The sequence below is a fragment of the Sminthopsis crassicaudata genome, chromosome 2 (assembly GCF_048593235.1).
Source record: "Sminthopsis crassicaudata isolate SCR6 chromosome 2, ASM4859323v1, whole genome shotgun sequence".
Lineage (NCBI taxonomy): Eukaryota > Metazoa > Chordata > Mammalia > Dasyuromorphia > Dasyuridae > Sminthopsis > Sminthopsis crassicaudata.
This window is the reverse complement of record NC_133618.1, coordinates 314,757,573-314,782,845: the sequence shown is the minus strand read 5'-3', so window position 1 is coordinate 314,782,845 and position 25,273 is coordinate 314,757,573. Positions and strand designations below refer to the sequence as shown.

At 37.8% G+C, this 25,273-nt stretch overlaps 1 protein-coding gene across 1 annotated transcript in view; it reads right to left on the bottom strand.

Annotated features, from left to right (window-relative positions):
- Positions 1-9,200, bottom strand: part of ABCD4 (ATP binding cassette subfamily D member 4) — a 32,144-nt gene extending 22,944 nt beyond the window's left edge. The window contains 2 exon segments of the mRNA XM_074290034.1: positions 1,126-1,244; positions 9,028-9,200. Coding sequence (XP_074146135.1) covers positions 1,126-1,244; positions 9,028-9,074 — 166 coding nt within the window. The 5' untranslated portion in view covers positions 9,075-9,200.
- Between the last annotated feature and the right edge of the window lie 16,073 nt (positions 9,201-25,273).

Genomic DNA, 25,273 nt, shown 5'->3' with positions numbered 1-25,273 from the left:
AAATTTTTGATGTAAGAACTCAATATTGTGACAAAAAATTGCTAGGAAAATTGAAAAGCAGTTTGGCAGAAACTAGGCACAGTCCAACATCTCATACCATTTGCCAAGATAAATTACTTAGATATGATGATGATGTCATAGCAAGAAGATATTATAAATAGATTATGGGAGCTTTGAAAAATATATTTGTCAGATCTATATATAAGGGAAGAGTTTATTACTAAATAAGAGATTGCAGGGATTGCAGGAAATAAAATAGATAATTTTGATTACATGAAATTAAAAAGCTTTTGCACAAAGCTAACACAGCCAAAATTAGAAAGAAAATAGGAAACTGAAAGAAATTTTACAGCAAGTTTCTCTGATAAAGGCCTCATTTCTCAAATATATAAAAAAGTGAGCCAAATTAATAAAAATAAAAGCCATCCCCCAGTTGACAAATAGTCAAAGGATACAATCAAGCAGTTTTGCCTTTGAGGGAAGGCACAATCGACTTTAAGGACCTTCCCTTTTAGCTGAGTCTTAAGGGAAGCCAGGAAGTCTAAGATTCTGATGTGAAGAGAGAATACATTCCAGGTTATAGAGAGTAGGGAGAGGAGAAGAAGGGAAAGGGGAGATGAAAGAGCAAAAGCAATGTGATGGGAAATGGTAATTTTATGTGGAGAACATGTGGGCTAATACAGATATAAAGTTCACTAAGAAGAGTAATAGGTTAAAAGAGTAGAAAATTAGAAATGGGTCAGAGACTTAGTCCCAAAAGATATTTTTTGGATACCCTCTATAGAAGTGCTGCAGTAGATAAGAGTAGATAAGAGTGTCACACTTAGAATCAGAATCATCTTTCTGAGTTCAAATCTGGACTTAGACACTTCCTAACCATGTTACCCTGGACAAGTGTCTGTCTGTTTCAGTTTCTTCACCTGTAAAATGGATATAACAGCAGCACCTATCTCTTGAGTTTTTGTAAGAATCAAATGATTCTTAAACCTTAAAGCATTATAAATATTAATTGTCGTTATTATCTTATTCTTATTCTTATTATTATTTTAATGGGAGAAGAAAGAAGTTCATAAAGACAGAAGAGTTCAGGGAAGTATACTCTGTTCTCTATATACATTCACTTACCCAGCAGGGTGACACAAAGAAGGGTCAGGAACATCAAAGCATTTTGTGAGGAAAAACTGGGAAACAAGATGGACTGTATCTTTAGGAAGCGTTGGAGAAAAAGTAAATCTACCCGGGGTCTGAAAAGAAGATGCAAAACAAAAGTTAGCAAGCTAGAGATCTCCCTCAAAGGAAATTGTCTTATGAGTTTAGGTTGGAAATCCTAGGGGAGAAAGAAATCAGACAAATGTGTCTAAATTGTAATGTTCAGGACCCAAATGCAAGGTAATACTAATACTGATTAGGTTAGAAAGAAAGAGAAAGGGAGAATAAGGAATAAGTATTTATATAGCACCTACTATGTGCCAGGCACTTTAACAAGTGCTTTACAATTATTCTATCATTTGAACTTTACAATAACCCTTCGAGGTAGATGCTGTTATTATCCCTATTTTATAGACGAGTAAACTGAGGCAGGCAATGATTAGGTGATTTGATCTGGTTTACACAGCCAGAAAATGTTTGAGGCTGAATTAGAAGTTAATCTATTCTGACTCTTTCCACTGCGTTACCTCGCTATCTTTCTTCTTGTGAAAGCTTAGGTCAGCAGTGCCTTTCTAGGCTTCTCCCAAGGATCTGTGCCATATATAAAAAACACAACAAAGTAATAATCACACAAAAATCTATATCTATAGATTCTCTTCTATCATTTTTCAAGCTAAAAATGATATTTTTATTTTATATGATAAAATCTGTGCCCTCTCTCAAGACAAACTGGTACCTGCTCTACAATGAAGGTGAGAGGGACCTGGATTGCTGAGAGGGACCTGGATTGCTGAGAGACGGTCACACAATCACACAGCCAGCAGATATCAGAGGCCAGGTTTTCCTGATTTTGAGTCTGGTTCTTTACCCACTCTGTAATGCTGTTTCTCCTAACTTTTAGTTAAAGTAAAAAAAAAAAAAAAAAAGAAAAGAAAAGAAAAAGAAAGAAAAGAAATATATATATATATATATTCTTGTTTTTATTTCCTTTTTTTTCTTAAATAATATTTTCTTGATATCATCAGTTTCTCACATCATCATAGTTATCCTAGTGATCCCTCCCTCCCACTCAAAGAGCAATCCCTAGATGATGCAGAAGAGGGAGTGCCTGTTGGAGTCAAGAAGACTCATCTTCCTTAGCTCAGATGTGGCCTTAAACACTTACTGAGTCCCTCTGTTTGCCTCAGATTCCTCAACTGTAAAATGAGTTGGAGAACAAAATAACAAACCAGTATCTTTTTGAAGAAAAGACCCCAATGGGATCACAAAGAGTTGGAAATGACTGAATAAAAAGAAAATTTTTAGAGGAAAAAAACACCAGTATAACTAATAAAAATATAGAAAAAAAATCCAAAAAATGAACAATGTATAAAACATGTGGATCTTCCACTTCCACAAAAGGGTGAATATGAATGTCCTCTCCTATCTCTTGAAAGAGTCCCACTTGATCTTTCTTACTTTCTCCCTCCTTTTTTTCCTTCATCCCTCCCTCTCCCCCTTTATTTATTTCTTTCTTCTCTCTCTCTCCCTTCCTCTCTCTTTTTCCCTCCATTTCTCTTTCTTCTTCTCTTCCCCTCCCCCACTCTCATTTTTTTTCTCTCTTTTTGGCAAGGCAATCAGAGTTGTGACTTGTATCAAATGTTTGAGGCTACATATTAACTCAGATCCTCCTGACTCCAAGGCCTGAGCTTTGTAATTTTGTTACATTTACTTTTAGTTTTGTGGTGTGAAGTTGTTCTTTCTAATTACATTGAGACAATTGCAGTATATATTGTTTTCTTGACTTGGCTTGTTCTGATCAGTGCATAATTTTCTCTGTGTTCATCAGACACCATTTTTAACAGCACAAAAATATTACATTTATGTGCCACAATTCCTTTTCACCTTCTTATAATGATGTCCTCTGAAGTCCTTTCAAGTTCTAAAGTCGATGATTGTGCCCTACAATCCCATGAATTTCAGTATTTATCAGAAAGGAGAACAAGAAGAGGAACTGTAAGCCCCTCTTGTACTCAACTTGATACTGAAATTGTATTCTTTTCTTTGTCACTTGTTTCACATATTTCTTCCCCAATTTCTTTGAAATCCAGAAAACAGAATAGCTCTATGTTACATAGTGATCTCTAGGATAGGATAGATAGCCTTTGATGTTAGACCTTGATGAAAGCAGTGGAAATTGATCATCTGGCCTCTGGCTATCTTCCATCGGTCTAATTTTTTTTCATCCTGGATCACAAATCAGAAGCAGACAGCTGCTTTTAGAGGAAAAGAGCTAAAGAATCTAGAAAGGGAGATCTGAAGAAGTCCCAAATTCAAGACTAATGACAAAACATGCCCTTGCAATGTCCCAAAGCCAACCATAGTCTTCTAACATCCTTAACTCCCAAATGATCCTCATTCACTCCACTCCAACCCTTTTTCCCATTTACTGGCTCGGTGAGCAGGTACAAATCACTTAAATTTCTCAATGATCCTCTCTATGTCTCTTAGAGAAGCCAATCAACATTGGAAAAGGAAGTCTTCCTAACTGGGAGTCTGCTAAACTAATGAAATCATTGTATGAAGCAAGTCTAGCACTAGGTTGAATTCTCTGCTGATTCAGCATCAGCTGCTGTTAACAATTCTCCGCTGATTCAGCATTCATGACAGTCAGTACCAAAGTTTGCAGTTGACCCCTGCCCTCTGTTTTTTTTTTATTTTATTTTTTTAAAACATCAATAAATGTGAATATCTTGATACACAAAGAACAGATTTTTTTTTTAAAGAGGGCTATATATGAAACTCTGAATCTCTACCATCTATTCCCTTTGTCTTTGAAACATTTCTTCCTTACACCAGAGTAGGTGCTGTCCTCCCTCCAAATCTCAAAAGTAGAAGTCACTTAGAAATATCAGAACCCAATGCAACTGGTGACAAAGTAGACATAGAGCTAGGCATGAAATCAAGAAGACCTAAGTTCAAATCTATCCTCAGACAATTTACTGAGTATCCCTGCACAAGACATTTAATATCTGTTTGACTTCATTTCTTCTTCTGTAAAATGGGGATAATAATAGTACCCACCTCCCAAGGTTGATGTGACTATCAAATGAGAAAAAATTTGCCGAGCATTTAGCACTGCACCTGGCACATAGTAGGTACTATAGAAATGTTAGCTATTATTATTGTGTATTCTGCCATTCTATGGCCCAAAATCTCTCCTTCACTGTGGAAGCATTTGGGGGCTTAGGAAGTAGTGGTGAACAGGCAAATGGCCCCTGTCTTGCTAATTATCTAATTGGCTTTGGTCCACACCTACTTTCCCCTTATTTGTTCTACTTTATATTATGCTATATTGTATACTATATTTACGCTTATTTCTCTAGTTTAGATTTGGAGAAGGCAGAGTAAGGATTAACAAAGACAACCCCAAATAATTCATTTTATTCAACATTTGCAACCTGCTAAATCCTTGCTACAATACTTCTTCCAGAAAGTAGGCTGAAAAATCATCATTCTCAAACACACTGGTGATAACACAGGTTAGGTGACAAAGTCCCAAACTGGATTTGTCAGTCCCAGGAGTCAAGAAGGGGCTGCTCTTGTTTTTTAAAAGACATTAGTTGTCAACCTTGTTTGAAGGCTCTAGCTTGGTACAGATCAAATTTGGTGGCAGAGAACCAGGGTTGGAATCCTTAAAATTCCATGACCATGGGCAAAATTATGACTCCTCCCTAAGCCTCAGTTTCTTCACTCATAAAATGAAGGAACTGGACTAAGGTGATCTTTGAGGAAAATTCTTCCTCATTAAGTGTTATTTCTCTAACTGTGGCTTTCCCTCAGGCCTCAGGAATCAGTTATTGAGCATTTTTTAAAACTGCCCAAAAGACTTAAGAGAAAAGCAGAAGTATTGAGGTAACTGGGTAATCCACAAATTGGGAATTAAATGTCACCAACCTCAGCCTAAATCTATATCAAAGTAGTCTACTGTATTTTTGGGGAAGACAGGAAGGAAGGAAGAGAGGGAGTGAGGGAAGGAGGGAAGAAGGAAAGGAAGCAAGAAGGGAGTGAAGAGATAGAGGGAGGGAGGGAGAGAAGAACTGAAGAGAGAAGTAAAGAAGGGGAGGGAAAGGGGAAGAGGGAGAAAGATAGAGAGACAGAAAGAGTATGAACAGTTAAATGCTTACTTCCCATAAAGCACTATGATGTTTATAAGGTTTTTTTATGCTCTACAGGGAGATGAAGGATGTGCAATATTTGTGGGATGATTAATACAATTGCAGTGGTATCCAGGGGCCTCCAATGGATTGGATTGATCCTTTATAAGAAAATAATGGGAAAATATGGACAAGAATTATAACAAGAACAATATTAATAAGGAAAGGCAGAGAGGTAGAATGGATAAAGAATAAGGAACACCCAGGTCAGGCCAAATTAGATATGCTCAGAGTCTCCTTTCCGTTCTAGACTTATGGTCCTCTTACATATTATATATGGAACTCAGGGCAATTTATTTAACCCTTCAGAATCTTAGAAAGTTAAAACTATAAATTAAACATGATAAAGTGCTACAAATTATCAACTTGCATTAGCAGAATACTTATATTAATAATAGCTGGTATTTGTATCTATTTTTAAAGTTTGCAAAGCATTTTATATACATCTTATTTGATCCTCACAGTGCACCTGTGAGGTAGGTGATAAAGGCATTATCAGCTCCATTTTATAAAGGAAGAAACAAATTCAAAAAAGTTCCCTCCTTTGCCCATAGTCAATTGCTGGTATCAGAGGCAGGATCTGAAAATAGATCTTCCTGATTCCAAGTACACTAGAGGCATAAATGAGATGAAATCTATATCAGTGGAGGGAGTTTATCATAAATCCACTAAAAGGATATTATTTTGGGGGGTCTATGAAAGGAATTTCTGTATATAGGAGCAGCTTAATGGTATAGAGGATAAGTACTGGGCCTATAGAGCAACTCAAAAAGACTTGAACTAAAATCCAGCCTTATTAGTCTCTTACTAGCTTTGTAACTCTGGGCAAAGTCACTGCTTTCTACCACGGTTTCCTTAACTGTAAAATGGTGATAATAATAGCACCTTGCAAGATTGTTGTGAAGATCAATTGAGATCATACTGTTATAGTGCCTATCACATAATAGTCATTATATAATAAAGACATTCCTGGAAAATGAGTAGATGCCATAAATTGGGGAGTGGCTGAATAAAAAGTTATGGCATATGAAAGTAATGGAATATTATTGTTCTATAAAAAATAATGAACAGGCTGATTTCAGAAAGGCCTGGAAAGATTTACATGAATTAATACTAAGTGAAATAAGCAGAATCAGGAAAACACAGTACACAGCAACTGCAAGACTATGTGATGATCAAGTATGATAGACTGCATCCAAAAAAGAGATCTATGGAGACTGAATATGGATCAATACACACTATTTTCATCTTTTTCCCCCCCTTTCTCATGATTTTTCCCTTTTGTTCTGATTTTTCTCTCCCAACTTGCCTCATATGGAAATATGTAAAAAAATGAATGTATATGTATAATCTAAAAATTTTTTTAATTAAAAAAAAAATAAAGGCCTATTCCCTTCCTCCCCATCATTAGTATCATATAACTTCCTTGAGGGCAGGAATTGTCTCATTTTATGCTTTGAATATCCAGTGCATGAAGGTACACAGTAGGTCCAAATATTTGTAGGCTCAATTGAATTTTAGGGTTTAAAAATCTGCTGTAGGATGGAAGATATATATGTCTATATTTGATATAATAAAATACTGATTATTCCTATGAAGTCATGACATATTTTATACTGGCAGTACATATGATAATAATAACAATAATTTATGTGATCAAATAAGTAATGCATCTTAAGCTCCAAGTCTAGAGTTCTTTTCACTGTATATCAGACTGCTTTTATTTATACATTTCTCTGTAACATTTCTTTTCCTAAAATCTTTTTTGCATGTCCACATGTACCCAAGAAACTACATTGTAAGCTATTTGATGGCAGGACTTGACAGATCTCATCCTCCTTCCCTGGATTGTAGGGGCATTTCAATATCTGCTCTGCCTTGGCTAGTATAGCCTTCTTTAGGGTACTTTTCTTTCCACTTTTTGCTCTAGCATAAGGAATAATAATAACTGGAAAAGGTTAGACAATCTGCTACCCTAAACCTTTATTCACAGATCCTAGATCAGAGTAGCATCTGATCTAGGATCTGACTAGTGACTGCCTGTGTCAGAGATTCTTGATCTCAGATCTGAGAACTTAAAATTTTTTTTAATAAATGTATTTCAACATAATAAATTTCCTTTGTAATTCTATATATTTTGTCATTTTAATTTATGCATTTAAAAGCATTCTGTTGCACATGTTTGATATATATTGGATTACTTGCTGTCTAGGGGAGGGATGGGGGAAAGGAAGGGAGAAAAATTTAGAACACAGGTTTTGCAAGGGTGAATGTTGAAAATTATCTTTGCATGTATTTTAAAAATAAAGAGAATCTATTAATTAATCTATTCTATTAAAACAACAAAAATCATTCTGGGGCAGCTAGGTGGATGGAGAAGTGGACCTGAAGTCAGGAAGGCCTGAGTTCAAATTCAGCCTGGGCAAGTCATTTAACCCAGTATCTCCAAAATCAAAAACAAACATCCTCCCCCAAAAATTGTTCTGAGAAAGAGCTCTGATATACTTTACCAGATAGCCCAAGGGGGGCTAAGACACAAAACCTGTCTAGAGCAGGGCTTCTCAAACTACAGCCCGATGAGGACTTTATGCGCCCCCAGGTTATGGCAAATGGGCTGAGGGGCGGAGACAGAGCGTGAGGTTCTGTTTTTACTGTAGTCGGGCCCTCCTACAGTCTGAGGGACAGTGAACTGGCCCCCATTTTAAAAGTCTGAGGACCGCTGATCTAGAACCACCACCTGGATCACAGTTCCGCTCTTCCCCGGAATCTGCTGCGTACTTTTACTTGCCCTGGAGGGCAAGAGCTGGCTCGCCTCCCGGTGCCTACCAATGATTAGCAAATAGACTCGCACTTGATGACGGGTTGCACTGCATACTTTCGCATATCCCACATGGTGCTCAATAACTATATCTAGGATTTCCCTTCCTTTAGCCCAGATTTTTTCTCTGCGTCCTGCCATTTACACCAGTCACCAAAAAACAATCGCATATCACGGAATTTATTTATGAATGATGATGGTAACTTGGGAGCATCCCACAGTCGGGACTGACCTATACAATCTCCTAAAGATCAATACTCTGGGCTACTTAAGGATTTAAAACTTTGGATGAGCTCATGGAAGCGAACGAGAGGTTTTTTAGCCGGGACCCAAACCCCACTCCCAGCACATTTTGCAGAGCACCTCTAGGACCGGGGCTCGAGGGTGTGAGGCGCCGGGGATCGCGGGGCAGGGCGCTGCACTTGGGGTCAGGGGACACTGAATTCGAGCCCAGCCTAGAACGCTTCCTAGCGGTGCGGATCTCTTTGCGTCAGTTTCACCATCCGTGAAATGGGGCAAAGATAGCATCTCCCTCCCAGAGTGGTTCCGAAGGTGGAACTCTTAATTAGCGCTGGGGTTACCGGAAAGTTCCATGGGGCGGCTAGCCCTTGTTACGGTGAATGGCCTGGTCACGTTCCCCGACTCCCTAAGCCTGTTTCCTTCTCGGCAAAATGACACTGAGAGGCCGCTTCAGCTCCCGGATTCTAGGAATTGTTTTCTCTGGGGCTTCTCCCCCCACCGTTTTAGCCAACCCCTTCCCACTCCTAAACGCCCCGCGGCGCGAGCTGTCCGGATCCTGCACCCCCAGCCATCACTCATCTGTGCCCCGGAGCCGGGGCGGGGGCGGGGGCGGGCGCAGCTCACCTCGCGGCTGCCTCGGGGTTCCCCCGAGCTGCCTCCGGGGGCGTCATGATGCTCGGGTAGCAGCGAAGCGCGCGGCCGGCTCCTCCCGGGCAGGTCCCTGCTCCTCTTGGGCCAGGAGGGAAGAAGGAGGAGAGAAGGGCTAGAGACTAGGGAAGGGCCGGGGAAGGAGGCGGAGCTGGGAGGGAAATAGGCGTGGTTACACGGGGGCGTGGCCTGGGCGTCACCATTGAGAAGGCGCTGCGGGCTAGAGAGGAGAGTCCTAGGGACATCGAGATGCCGTTGTGGGGGCTAGAAAGTCTTCTGGAAGCGCATCTCCGAGAGACGAGAGATGTATTTATTTAATTTCATTTAAAATTTTGGAAAGTCTTTCCCTCCCTCCAAGACTTTCCCCTACTTGTTGAGAAAGGGAGCAATAGGATGCCCACGGTACCGGGGAGGCAAAACATCCCCCTATTAGCCATGCTGGGGGGAAAAGGTGGGAAAATGTGCTCCAACCTGAGGAGCTCAGAGTACCCTCTGAAAGCGGATAACAGTTGTCATGTGACGAGATTTACAACATCAGAAGCTGGGACCTAGGGAGCGTGTGAGACAAGACCTCACACAAAAACCGAGGGCAAGAATGTGTGGTGAAATTTATTTTTAAGTTTTTTTATTTTTAAAATTTTGAGTTCAAAGTTTCCCACTCCAGATGCCCTTTGAGAAGTCAAACAATAAATATTCATTATACATGTGAAATCACAAAAAATTCCCATGTTAGCCGTGGGAGAGCTTCGGTCAAAAATAAAGAAAATGGGAAAAAAAATTTCAATTTGTCCTCAGAGTTCATCAGAAAGCATTTTCGGTGATGAAATTTAAAAGAAAAAAAGAAAAAAAAAGGAGGGGAGGGACAAGGGAAGTTCCTCCAGACAATCCCCATTATGGTTCTGCAGGCCCTGCTCCTTCTCCTTACAAGAGGCGAGACTGAGGAGGGCAGGAAGGCAGGGCAGGAAAGCAGGGCGAGATGAAGCTTGTGGGCAGATCGGTGACAGGGGGCTCCCCGCACATCCCCAACTTTCTGCCTCTTCACACTTTTCTTTCTTTACCTCCTCTAAAGGATCCCTTTGCAGCCTTCCACGCTCCTAAAGGTGGTCGTTGTTTGTCTTTCATTCTCAAAGACCATGACGTCAGGGAGGTGATACCAAGACTCACAAGTGAATTGGATTTAAATAAGAGAGGGTTGTGCAAGGTCACTTCTGACACTGAAAATCGGATATCGAGGACATGTTCTTTTTTTTTTTTTTTTCTGAAGCTGGAGTTAAGTGACTTGCCCAGGGTCACACAGCTAGGAAGTCTTAAGTGTCAGTGACAAGATTTGAACTCGGGTCCTCCTGAATTCAGGGCTGGTGCTCTATCTACTGCCCCACCTAGCTGCCCCGAGGGCATGTTCTTAAAGAAGAATCTTAAGGAATCATCTTAACATTTCTGGCTAGAAGTGGGGTCCGCTCCTCTTCAGGAAGAGGGAGCCCTGAGTACATAAGCGGGAGAAGCTTTATTTTGTTAGCTCAGCACAGACTCCCCTTCAGAGAACAGATTGGCCCATTCCCTGCAGGGTTACAATCTTTCTGATACACCCCCTAACTATGTATAAGCATGTCCCCCCTCCCTCGTAGTATATCCCATATTCAAAAATGGTGGGAAACTCCTTCTACAGGTGTGTTGTTTAATATTCAATTAGCCTGTATCAAGCAGGCCCAATACTGGTTTGGTCAAGTCTGGTCATACTTATCCCAACTAGTTTGGGCTATTAAGTTTTTTGTTTTCTCAGAACCTCAAGACTCTTTCTGCTTGTGTCTTCCTAGTTCCCCAGTTTTTTGTTGGTTTTTTTTTTTTTTTTTTTTTTTTGCTCAAGGATCCCTGAGAGATTGGAAATTAATTGTTTTGTGGAATCTTAACCTTCCTCTTAACTTCTCAATTCTGAAAACCTATTGGTGATACCCACTATCCTACAGAAACGAAGCTTGCAGCACTCCGTGGAAACCCAACTTTTCAGTATTTCTCACAAGAGCCGTCTGGGTCAGTGGCTAGATATGGATCAGTCAGCTGGAGATGGCCCTTGCTGCAATGGGAGACCTTGGCCTTTTAAAGGCTCAGTTTGACTGAGTTTGAATTCAAACATTCAGTTTGAATGGAAGCTGCACCCATTCAGTGATTAAAGCTAGGTAGCAATTGAGGCAAAGCATCTCAACCAGTGGTCCTCAAACTTTTTAAATAGGGGCCAGTTCACTGTCCCTCAGACTGTGGGAGGCCGGACTATAGTAAAAACAGAAGCTCACACTCTGTCTCCACCTTCAGCCCATTTGTCATAACCCAGTGGGCCCATAAACGTCCTCAGATTGAGAACCCCTGATCTAAAGTCTAAATAAATAAATAAATCTGTGAGGGAAAGACCCTCAGGGTTTCTGGCCAAAGCAGAAATGATTGCTATTCAATCTGCATCAATCAGGACCTAAACAATGATCAAATGAGGCTTGACTTAGGACCTATTAGTGGCCAATCAATGAGAATCAGTGGTTTTGGTCCTTAAGAAATAAACCTAATCAGTAGGTGTTGCCCAAAGGGTCTATCTTTTATCTTTACCTGCTCTATTTCCCCTTTCTCTTTTCTCTTCTCTCTCAATATTGCCACTTCTTCCCTGAGCCATTTCTAGTCATCTTAGCTCTTGTCTGGCCACACTGGAGAAGATATTGAGACTTATGACTTTGTACAGCTCTAAGTCATTTAAATGGATTCAATACATCACCCTCATGATATCATTGGTCTTTTTAAAGAAAAGAAATAAACAACAACCATTTCTGTCCCAAGGGTGATAATCAACCCAACTTTGGAACTCCTGCTCTGGACTCAGGGGTTCTCAAACTACAGCCTGTGGGCCAAATGCGGCGGCTGAGGACCTTTATACGGCCGCTGGATTATGGCAAATGGGCTGAGGGGCGGAGACAGAGTGTGAGGTTTTGTTTTTACTAAAGTCCTGCCCTCTTAACAGTCTGAGGGATAGTGAACTGGCCCCCTATTTAAGAAGTTTAAGGACCACTTTTTTGATTAACACTTGACTGAGCAGCAATCTTAACTAGCCTACTATATCCTGCTCTATTAGACCAAGTTTCACAACTCATTCGACCCTTTGCCATTTGCCATGATGAGTCCCTATGATTCTTCTTGCTCTGGGCACAGTAATCAAATCAATACTGCCATTGGCCCTCAAAACATACTATACTATAGATCGTCTTTGTGACATCCTAGAGCTCCCCATTCACTATTTTCCTATATAATTTATCTCCCCCAACACAAAGAAACCTCCTTGAGAACAGAAAATATCTAACTTTTAAAATTTGTGTACCCAGTGTGTAACAATGCCATATGGTGAGTGATTAATAGATACCTTTTCATTCAATTAGTTGGCATGCATTTATTAAGTGCATAGTATGTGTAAAGTACTGTGAAAATTCACAGGATCATAGATTTAGAACTGAAATGGACCTAGAGGTCATCAACTACAACTTATCTTAGAAATAAGGGAACACACTCAGGGAGATTGAGTAACTTTCCCATGATATATAGGTAATCAATTGTAGAAACAGAATTTGAACCCAGGTCCTCTAATTCTTTTTTGTGGTGGAAGATGCTATGCTGCCTTTGTGGCAGAGTTGTTATTATTGCTGACAGACAAAAATAAAAGATCTAAAAGAGGAAAAAGATTTGGAAAGTGAACAGCTGCTTTGGAAAATGACATTTAAGAATGGATTTGAATTTTTTTTTGGTTGGGGTCTAAAATAGAAGGATTGTGTGGAGCAAGTATGGAGCTTAAGATATGGTGAAGAACTTACAAGAATGTTAAATTCCTTTTCTGTATTCTATCTTCTCTAGGTCTCTGTGACCTGCATAAGTATGTTGAGTATCAGTCAATATTCACTCAAATTTTAAATATATGTATTTAACCCAAGATGATGACATTTATCTCTGTTCAAGCTATCAATGTTTAGACTACTAGTTGCTTCATGTATGGTTCCTCTCTGAACCAGAGAATCTGCTGGTTTTTGGCACGACTAATAACATCCAATTAACGGAGGGGGAGGTCACCTATCCCTTAATGTTCCCCAAACTCATGATGTAATCCTTTGTAATTAAAAACTATAAAAACTGTATATCTTCTCCTAGTTCTTTAGTCCTTCTACCGTGAGCTTTCTCTTTTTCCCTCCTCACGATGGAATTGCTCATTCTGATGAGAATTTATTAAATAAAACAACTTTTCTGCTTTTTACTTCGAGAGATCTCTGAGTAGTCATTTTTGAATAGGATTTTTCTATCCCTCACAGGATGATGGACTATATATTAGGGATAGAATACATACCTAACAAAGCTAATTTTTAGACTTCTGGCCAAGATGGCGGCGTGGAGGCAGACAGCTGCTTGAGCTCCTCATTTTCTCTCAGAACTTACTTCATGACAAGCCTCAGACTTTATGCTTGACCCAGAAAGAAATCCACAAATAATCACCAAGAGAAGACATCCTTGAAAGTCGCCAGAAAAGGTCTGTGTTTGCTCAGGGGAGGGTCAATCAGACTGGGCCCAGACTGAGGTCAGGCAAGCCAGAGCAAGACAGGCAGCTCACACAGCTCAGACTGGAGGGGGAGGGGTACGATCTCTGCCGTTTCTGCAAAAAGACTTTTTCCCCAGTGTGGATACTCCGTCTTGGCATCAAGCTAGGAGCAGCGGAGAGGGTGTAAACACCAGAGGTGAAGATTAAAATCCCAGAAAGCCAGGGTCTCTCAGAACCCGGCCACCCCCAACTCCCACCTGGACTGACTCAACGAGTTCTCAGAGCCTCAGAGTGCAGACTCAGTACAGTCATTGCTGTTCTGTTAGTGGCTCTCTGCTGCCCTACCCCCAGTCTGTAGAGGAAGCCCATTAATACCATCCAGCCCCATCCCCCCACAAAACAGACCAATTGTTTCTCTTGTCAGTTTGTTCTCTTTGATTCCTACTCTGACAAAATGAACAAAAAATTCAAAAGGGCTCTAACCATTGACAGCTTCTGTGTGGAGAGGGAGCAGACTTCAAATGCTGAGGAGACTAGGAACAGACTGTCCCCAGATGTATCCCCTAAGGGGGATATGAGCTGCTCCTCAATACAAAAGAACCTCATAGAGGAAATCAAAAAGGCTCTCACAAGAGAGCTGGAAGAGAAATGGGAAAAGGAAAGGGAAGCTTGGCAAGAGAGCCTGGAGAAGTCATCCCATGCATTCAAAGACAGAGTAGATAAAGAAATCAAATCATTGAGAAACAAGATTAGTGAGCTGGAAAGGGTAAACAACTCCAAGGAAAATAGGATTAGTGAGCTGGAAAAAGAAAAGAGCTCTCTAAAAAACAAAATGGATAAAATGGAAAAAAAAATTCCATAGAAGATAAAAACTCAATTGGACAATTACAAAGAGACAAAGAGATATAAAAAAAGTGAGTGAAGAAAATACATCATTGAAAATTAGACTGGAACAAGTAGAAATGAATGACTCAAGGAGAAACCAAGAGGTAGTCAAGCAAAACCAGAGAAATGAAACAATTGAAAAGAATGTCAAGTACCTTATCAGAAAGACAACAGACCTGGAAAACAGATCCAGGAGAGACAATTTGAGAATAATCGGACTCCCTGAAAAATGTGAGGAAAAAAAGAGCTTGGACACTATTTTCGAGGAAATTATCAAAGAGAACTGCCCAGACGTTCTGGAAACAGAGGGTAACATAGACATTGAAAAAATTCATCGATCACCTACTGAAAGGGACCCTAAAATCAAAACGCCAAGAAATATAGTGGCCAAGTTCAAGAATCATCAGACAAAGGAAAAGATATTGGAAGCTGCTAGAAAAAAGCAATTCAGATATGGAGGATCCACAATAAGGATAACCCAGGATCTAGCAGCGTCCACATTAAAAGAACGAAGGGCCTGGAACATGATATTCCGAAAGGCTAAGGAACTTGGTATGCAGCCAAGAATAACTTACCCAGCAAGAATGAGCATCATTTTCCAGGGAAGAAGATGGACATTTAACGAAATAAATGAATTCCATCTATTTTTGATGAAAAAACCAGACCTACATAAAAGGTTTGATCTTCAAATACAGAACTCAAGAGATTTCTAAAAAGGTAAAAAGAAATCTTGAGAACTATACTTCTGCCAAAAAAATATGTAAAGAACATATGTACAATTTGTCTTAGAAACTAGAGGTGGAAAGGAAATTATATCATAAAAAAGTGTAAAGTGGTGGTACTACATCTCATGAAGAGGCAAAGGTAACCTATTGTATCTGAGAGAAAGAAAGGAGGGAGATGAACATAGTGTGTATCAATAGACATATTCGATTTATGGTGAAACTTCTTCCACTTCATTGAAAAGTGAAAGGGAAGGAGTAAGCTAAGGGGAAGGGAATACAGAAATTTTGAGGAAAAGGGGTAAAATAAGGGGAGGATCTTTTAAGGTGGGGGAGGGATCCTAAAAAGGGAGGGCTGTGAAAAGCAAGTGGTGTTCGCCACTTTAATACTGGGTAGGGGGGTAAGAGGGAAGAAAAGGGGAAAAGCATAAGCAGGGGTTAATAGGATGGCAAGCAATATAGAATTAGTCCTTCTAACCATAAATGTGAATGGGGCAAACTGCCTCATAAAGAGGAAGAGGTTAGCAGACTGGATTAAAAGTCAGAACCCTACTATATGTTGTTTACAGGAAACACACCTGAAACAGGGTGAGACATTCAAACTAAAAGTAAAAGGGTGGAGCAGAATCTATTATGCTTCAGGCAAAACCAAAAAAGCAGGAGTAGCCATCCTCATCTCAGATCAAGCAAAAACAAAAATTGATCCAATTAAAAGAGATAAGGAAGGGCTTTATATCCTGCTAAAGGGCAGCATCAATAATGAAGCAGTATCAATATTAAACATATATGCACCAAGTGGTGCAGCATCTAAATTCTTAAAAGAGAAATTAAGAGAGCTGCAAGAGGAAATAGATAGCAAAACTATAATAGTGGGAGATCTCAACCTTGCACTCTCAGAATTAGATAAATCAAACCACAAAATAAATAAGAAAGAAGTCAAAGAGGTAAATAGAATACTAGAAAAGTTTGATATGATAGATCTTTGGCGAAAGCTAAATGGAGACAGAAAGGAATATACTTTCTTCTCAGCAGTTCATGGAACCTATACAAAAATTGATCATATACTAGGGCATAAAAACCTCAAAATCAAATGCAGTAAGGCAGAAATAGTAAATGCATCCTTTTCAGACCATAATGCAATCAAAATAACATTTAATAAAAAGCCAGGGGAAAATAGACCAAAAAATAATTGGAAACTAAATAATCTTATACTAAAGAATGATTGGGTAAAACAGCAAATCATAGACATAATTAATAACTTCACCCAAGAAAATGACAATAATGAGACATCATACCAAAATGTGTGGGATACAGCCAAAGCAGTAATAAGGGGAAGTTTTATATCTCTACAGGCCTACTTGCATAAAATAGAGAAAGAGAGGGCCAACGAATTGGGCTTACAACTCAAATTGCTAGAAAAGGAGCAAATTAAAAACCCCCAGACAAACACAAAACTTGAAATTCAAAAAATAAAAGGTGAGATTAATAAAATTGAAAGTAAAAAAACTATTGAATTAATTAATAAAACTAAGAGTTGGTTCTATGAAAAAACCAACAAAATAGACAAACCCTTAGTAAACCTGATTAAAAAAAGGAAAGAGAAAAAGCAAATTGTTAGCCTTGAAAATGAAAAGGGTGAACTCACCACTAATGAAGAGGAAATTAGAACAATAGTTAGGAGCTACTTTGCTCAACTTTATGCCGATAAATTCGATAACTTAAATGAAATGGAAGAATACCTTCAAAAATATAGCTTGCCCAGATTAACAGAGGAAGAAGTAGTCTAAATAGTCCCATCTCAGAAAAAGAAATAGATCAAGCTATTAACCAACTTCCTAAGAAAAAGTCCCTTAGGACCAGATGGATTTACAGGTGAATTCTACCAAACATTTAAAGAACAACTAACTCCAATGCTATGTAAACTATTTGAAAAAATAGGGATTGAAGGAGTCCTACCAAATTCCTTCTATGACACAGACATGGTACTGATACCTAAACCAGGTAGATCGAAAACTGAGAAAGAAAACTATAGACCAATTTCCTTAATGAATATTGATGCTAAAATCTTAAATAAGATATTAGCAAATAGACTTCAGAAAATCATCCCCAGGATTGACCAAATCCCACTATGACCAAGTGGGATTTATACCAGGAATGCAGGGCTGGTTTAATATTAGGAAAACTATTAGTATAATTGACCATATTAATAATCAAATTAATAAAAACCATATGATCATCTCAATAGATGCAGAAAAAGCATTTGATAAAATCCAACATCCATTCCAACTAAAAACGCTTGAGAGTATAGGAATAAATGGACTATTCCTTAACATAATAAGGAGCATATATTTAAAACCTTCAGTAAACATCATATGTAATGGCGATAAACTAGAACCTTTCCCTGTAAGATCAGGAGTGAAACAAGGTTGCCCACTATCACCATTACTTTTCAATATAGTACTAGAAACTCTGGCCTCAGCAATAAGAGCTGAGAAAGAGATTCAAGGAATTAGAGTAGGAAATGAGGAAATCAAATTATCACTTTTCGCAGATGACATGATGGTATACTTAGAGAACCCCAAAGACTCTGCTAAAAAGCTATTAGAAATAATTCAGAATTTTAGCAAAGTCGCAGGATACAAAATAAATCCTCAGCATTTTTATACATTACCAACACAATCCAACAGCAAGAGATACAAAGAGAAATTCCATTCAAAATAACAGTCGATAGTATCAAATATTTGGGAATATATCTACCAAAGGAGAGTCAGAAATTATATGAGCAAAATTACAAAACACTTGCCACAAAAATAAAGTCAGATTTAAATAATAGGAAAGACATTCAGTGCTCTTGGATAGGCCGAGCGAATATAATTAAGATGACAATACTCCCTAAACTAGTCTATTTATTTAGTGCTATACCAATCAGACTCCCAAGAAACTATTTTAATGACCTAGAAAAAATAACAACAGAATTCATATGGAACAACAAAAGGTCGAGAATTTCAAGGGAAGTAATGAAAAAAAAAATTAAGTGAAGGTGGTCTAGCTGTACCTGATCTAGAACTGTATTATAAAGCAACAATTACCAAAACCATTTGGTATTGGCTAAGAAATAGACTAGTTGATCAGTGGCATAGGTTAGGTTCACAGGACAAGATAGTGAATAAAAATAGCAATCTAATCTTTGACAAACCCAAAGATCCCAAATTTTGGGATAAGAATTCATTATTTGACAAAAACTGCTGGGAAAACTGGAAATTAGTATGGCAGAAACTAGGCATGGACCGACATTTAACACCACATACTAAGATTAGATCAAAATGGGTCCAAGATTTAGGCATAAAGAACGAAATCATAAATAAATTGGAGGTACATGGGATGGTTTACCTCTCAAACTTGTGGAGGAGGAAGGAGTTTGTGTCCAAGGGAGAACGAGAGACCATTATTGATCACAAAATAGAAAATTTTGATTACACCAAATTTAAAAGTTTCTGCACAAACAAAACTAATGCAAATAAGATTAGAAGGGAAGTAACAAATTGGGAAAACATTTTTACCTTTAAAGGTTCTGATAAAGGCCTCATCTCCAAAATATACAGAGAATTGACTTTAATTTATAAGAAATCAAGCCATTCTCCAATTGATAAATGGTCAAAGGATATGAACAATTTTCAGATGATGAAATTAAAACTATTTCCACTCATATGAAAGAGTGTTCCAAATCACTATTGATCAGAGAAATGCAAATTAAGACAACTCTGAGATATCATTACACACCTGTCAGATTGGCTAAGATGATAGGAACAAATAATGATGAATGTTGGAGGGGCTGTGGGAAAACTGGGACACTGATGCATTGTTGGTGGAGTTGTGAAAGAATCCAACCATTCTGGAGAATAATCTGGAATTATGCCCAAAAAGTTATCAAAATGTGCATACCCTTTGACCCAGCCATACTACTACTGGGCTTATATCCCAAGGAAATACAAAAGAAGGGAAAGGGACCTGTATGTGCCAAAATGTTTGTGGCAGCCCTTTTCATAGTGGCTAGAAGCTGGAAGATGAATGGATGTCCATCAATTGGAGAATGGTTGGGTAAATTATGGTATATGAATGTTATGGAATATTATTGTTCTGTAAGAAATGACTAACAGGAGAAATACAGAGAGGCTTGGAGAGACTTACATCAACTGATGCTAAGTGAAATGAGCAGAACCAGAAGATCATTATACACTTCAACAATGATACTGTACGAGGATGTATTCTGATGGAAGTGGATATCTTCAACATAGAGAAGAGCTAATCCAATTCCAATTGATTAATGATGGACAGAATCAGCTACATCCAGAAAAGGAACACTGGGAAATGAGTGTAAACTGTTATTTTTACCTTCTGAATCCAATTCTTCCTGTGCAACAAGAAATTTGGTTCAACACACATATATTGTATCTAGAATATATTGTAATATATTTAACATGTATAAGACTGCCTGCCATCTGGGGGAGGGGGTTGGGGGAGGAAGGGAAAAAATCTGAACAGAAGTAAGTGCAAGGGATAATGTTATAAAAAATTACCCATGCATATGTACTGTCAAAAAAAAGTTATAATTATAAAATAAAATAAAAATTAAATTAAAAAAAAAAGCTAATTTTTTTTTAAAAATAGTGTATTTGGACAAGTCAGTCAACTGATTGCTTCCCAAAAAGTGTGTTTGGCTGAAGACATTATTTCCATTTTGCAGATGAGAAAACTAAAACCAAAATGATTTAAGAGATCTAAGTTCACATAACTATTATATGGGATGGCTAAAGGAATGTCGGAAAAAAGATGGCTAAATTGAGTATGCTTCAGTGCTTGTTTGTCTTTTCAATGAGTAAGAAGGACCTGGAGAGAGGAAGAGAATTTGGAACTCAAATTTTTTTTTAAAATGAATGTTAGAGGGACAGGGAGGTAGCTTAGGGGATGGAGCACCAAACCTGGAATCAAAAGAACTTAAGTTCAAACCCAGCCTCAGACACTTACTGGCTGCATTACCCTAGGCAGGTCAATTAATCTTGATTACCTTAAAAAAAATAAACAAACAACAAGTTAGAAATAAGCAAATAAAATTTAAAACATTAAAAATCTAATTAAAAATTAGTTATGAAAAGTGAAAAAGAAAGAGTCAAATATAAGTGAGGTCTCAAAAGCAGTATGAATGATGATATCAACATCACTGACAATAGTAGAGATTCAGATTCACAAATTACCATCTTCATTTCTGACCATCTTGTCCTTGCTCCCAGCTTGCTTCTGAACCCTGGGGGAAAAGACTTTTCAAAAATTTTCAGGACATCACTTCTTGATTATTGCTTTGGCACCTAAAATCCAATATAGCAATGGTATAGGTACCATCAATCATGCTGTCTTCCCTTTTTTTATGTTTTTTTTTTCCCTAAGTAGTTTTTCTTTGTTTTGTTTTCTTCATTAGTTTTATTTCCTTGCAATTTATTCTGAAATTTCATCCTTTGATTCATGGCCTGTTTCCTTTAATATCTCTGTGTTCCTCATGGAGTTAAAGCTGAAGTACTAGGTTTGAGCTTCCTCTTATAACCAATTTATGTATTCTTTCATAGATCTTGCCCCATTGTCTCTGTCTCTCTCTTTTTATCCTCAGATATTTCAGTTTGTGAAGGAAGTAATAATGTTGGTTAGAAGCTGGGCTTTGTGTTGAAAATCATACCAAATTGTGTAATTGAATTCTACTTTCTGCCATTCTTATGATTGTTTTTCTGCTTATTGTCTGTGCCATCTTATCTCTGGTTCCATGACCCATCCCCTTTTGAGTGCCTGATAGCCTTAAGTGCTTACATATCCCTTCTCTTGGTACAAAATGTTATCCATGAAGTAACAACTTCTGCCTGTGGAATATGGGTAAGGAATAGAAGAGAAAAAATAATACTGCCTCTCCTCCCCAGATACACTTTAGTATAGGTGTCACCTATTGTCTCAGTTCTCAACTAATCCTTAGTCATTGAATGACCTTACCTCAAACAAACTAAGACCTGGGAAAGACTTTAGTTTAAAAAGGCCAAGATCATCCACTTCATCCTGGGCCTTTGACAGTTGGCTTGACTTTTATTTCATCACCAGAGGCTGATGACTTTTCTCAGCTCCGTTGCACTTAAATCCAATTCATGAAAAAACTAATACATCACTTTGATGTTATTGATTCTCTTTGAGAATGAGAGACAAACAGCAGAAACCACAACAGTACAGGTACAGGGTCACATTGCACAAAACTTTTCCTTCTGCCCTATAGTCCTTCTACCTTAGAATGACTGCAGAATAACAAACTTTCCTTTTTAAGGACTGTGGCAAATATACCCTAATGGTTAGGCAGAGTCCTCTTCCGATTTAATCATTCAGAAATTTATTTACACTTTAAAGAGGATAATCAGATATGGCTGCCCCTTTACAGTTAGTTTTATACCTTTTCATCTGGCTGTTATTTTGTGCGACTACAAAAAAATTATGATTGAGCACTAGGCTTGGAATTAGGAAAAAGCATCTTCATTAGTTCAAATGCAGCCTCAAATTCTTATTAGTTTGTGACCCTGAGTAAGTCATAGTGAACTCTGTTTGCCCTAGTTCCTCTTCTATAAAATGAGCTAGATAAGGAAATGCCAATCACCCTAGTATCTTTGCCAAGGAAACTCCAAATGGGCTCAGAAAAAGTATGAAACAACTGAACAATAGCAATAACACAAAATCTTATGAAAAAGGATGATGGAAGATCATGAACAGTGTTGTCTCATTAAACAGAAAGAAGTAGTGGAGGGTGAAAGCAGGTTTAAAAGATCTTGCCAAGAGATCCAACTAACCAAAATCATCCCAAAGACATTTAAGGATGAAAATGGGAAGGAGAGTGAGGACTAGTAAATAGAATAAAAATGGAAAAGCTTTAAGGATTTTTATAACAAATTGAATTCATCATTAGGGAGTAGTAGATGCTTCACAGTTGGACTCTAATATCACAGTCCCAGATATACCCAAAGAGTAGATGGAAAGTTAAACCACCATCATCTTTACTAGCACCTCCCTCTTATAAAAAGAAGAATAAAAGGGAAAGAAGCCCACTTGAGCCAATTATATATAAGAGAAATCTATGTTAGAGATAGCATAGTTGTAAGGTTGTTTAGGGATTCCAAGGAGAGGAAATAGAAAAGATATATGAACAAATATTAGAGTTTATTAATATTAAAAAAGGCAAGAGAACATAATTACTGACCATTATGCCTACTTACCCATCTATATTAAAATTTTATGAGAATTATCTCTTCAGAATGAGAATGTTAGTAGGAAACAGGAAAGCTTTGGCAAGTAGTATTCCACAGTGAATCACATGTATAAATGTGTGAATATAAATATGAATATAAAAGTGAGAATATAAAATCCTGTCATATTTCTGGTTTGTTGATTATGAAAAAGCATTTGATTTAATAGGATTAAGTGTAGCTCTCTTCCAACAAGGTGTCTACTATTCATATTTCAAAATTATTCAAGACTCCTTGAAAGATTTAACAATAGAAAATCAGTTTATTCAGTCATCCATACACATCATGTAAGGTAAAAAATGGGAATATACATGCTTGCCAGAGGGGATAATAACCATTTAGATGTTTCTCTTTGCAGATAATATTGTGCTAGTTGCATTCAGGTCTGAAACACTGCAGAAGAATCTGACCTTATTATCCACACAAGGTAAACCAAACAGATGAAGAATATCTTTTGCTCAGATTATGACATACAATTGGAGAGAAAACCTATAAAACATGTTCAGTCAGCATGTATATCTGGCAAATAGACAATACAAGTAGACAAGTTTGACTCAAAATTAAACTGGAGAAGAATATACTATATTACCTTCAGAAATATTGCAAAGTTCTTACAAAAACCCTAAACTATTCCCAGAAACAAAGGTCCATATTTTTAATATTCTAGTTAATATTCTAGGTGCTGTTATAAGACCATAACACATGGCCATGCTGTGAAAATTGAAAATTAATATCATATAAGAAGCAACAAGGCAGCTAGGTGGCTCATTAAATAAAATACTTAGCTTGGAGTTAGGAAAATCTGAGTTCAAATCTGGTCTCAGACATTTACTACCTGTGTGATCCTTGATAAGTCACTTAATCTCTGTTTTTACCATAACCCATTAGAGGAGGAAATGGCAAAGTCCTCTATTATCTTTGCCAAGAAAGCCCATGGACAATACAGGGTCAAGAATAGTTAGATACAACTAAATAACAACAACAAAAACAATAAAGAAATGCAAAGTGTGTTGAGACCAAAACATATAACAAATAAAGAACTTTTAAAAAGAAAAGGAAAAAAATAGAGAAACATATATATGAAGATGAGTTGGGCATATGATAGGAATAAAGGATGACAAGCAGACAAAAAAAATAGTCTTTTATTTGTATTCTTGCTATGTAAGAGAAATAGAGAAAACAAACTCTAGAAGGTTGGATAAACTTCTGTGGAAAGACATAGACAAAAGGAATCAGCAAGATTGATAGGCATGGACGGTTTATAATTTGTATTATTGAAGGGAATATCCCCAAAAATGAGATTAAAAATCCATTTGAGTAATTAAAGTACAGGAATGGATACCATCATTTGTTCAGTCGTTTTTCAGTCATGTCCAATTCCATGTCCAAGCCCTTTGGGGCTTTCTTAGTAAAGATACTATAATGATTTGCCATTTCCTTCTCCAATTATACCATGTGTCTTCAATTCCCAAGTTTCAAATCCAAACCTAAAGAATTCATTATCATAGGATCAATGGATTGATTCATTAAATTAACAGATTCTGAATATCTGCTCAATTTTCTCATCTGTAAAATGAGATTGTATTAAATGATCTCCACAGTCTCTTCTAATTTTTAGATTGTGAGTCTACAATATACTAGATGAAATGGGAGATATGAAGATAAATTAGTGTTTGAATGAATGAGTAAAGCATTTATTAAGTGCTTACTACATGCAAAGCACTATGCTAAGGGTTGAGAATAACTATAGAAGAATAAGACAGTCCCCGCTCTCAAGAAATTCACATTCTATTGGGGAAGACAACATATATGGAAGATTTCAATTACTAGTCAGATGGAAAAATCCATTGTTCCTTAGGATATAGTGGCCAAGTAGTTATTTATGCCTTTTCTTTAATGTTTTTTCCACTGTTAATATCATATCAATTTCTTTTTGTTTGTTTTTTCTTTTAATCATATTTTATTTTCCCCAATATATGCAAAGATAGTTTTCAACATTCACCTTTGCAAAATTTTGTGTTTCAAATTTTTCTCCATCTTTACCCTCCTTCCCCTTCCCCAAGACAGCAAACACTCTGATATAGGTTAAACTTTCTGATGAAGAACTACTTTATAGTGACAAGGACTTTGGAATCAAGAATTTTCTTTTTTTCTTCAGAAAAGCTTCAGTAGGTGTGGTTATAGTATCTTCAGGAGCATTTCCAGGCTTCCACAGGAGTTACTTCCCTGGATAATGGCTGAGGTCATTGAGCTGGAAACATTGGTATTTTCAAGGTTCTTGGGGTCAGGATGTGGATTATCTCCATCAGGATTTGAAAGGAGATGGTGGTTAAAGTGGTGGTGGTGGTCTGATTGGCCTCAGGATGATTCCCTATTTCAGCCTATCCTGTGGGTCACAGTTGGTTGGTATTTGATGGGGATAGCTAGGATCTTATCTATATGAGTTGTTTCCCTTGATGATAGCTGTAGAGGCTGTCTTAGAAGTAGATAGTGTGGCCCAGGAGGAGTTGTGTCTCCCAAGACTCCTATGGTTATCTGGCTATTGGTAGCAGTTAGCAGTTGTCACAGGAGGTGATAAGGAAAGTGATCCCCTCTTCACCATTGATTTCTAGGTGTGGAGACTGCGCTGATAGTCTGGGAAGGAAGCATCATTATTCCCAAGACTCTTAGGCTCAGAGCTATCTTCCTCAAGGTCTGAGAAAATAATGGTTATGATTTGATTTGTGTCACATACATTGCTTCCC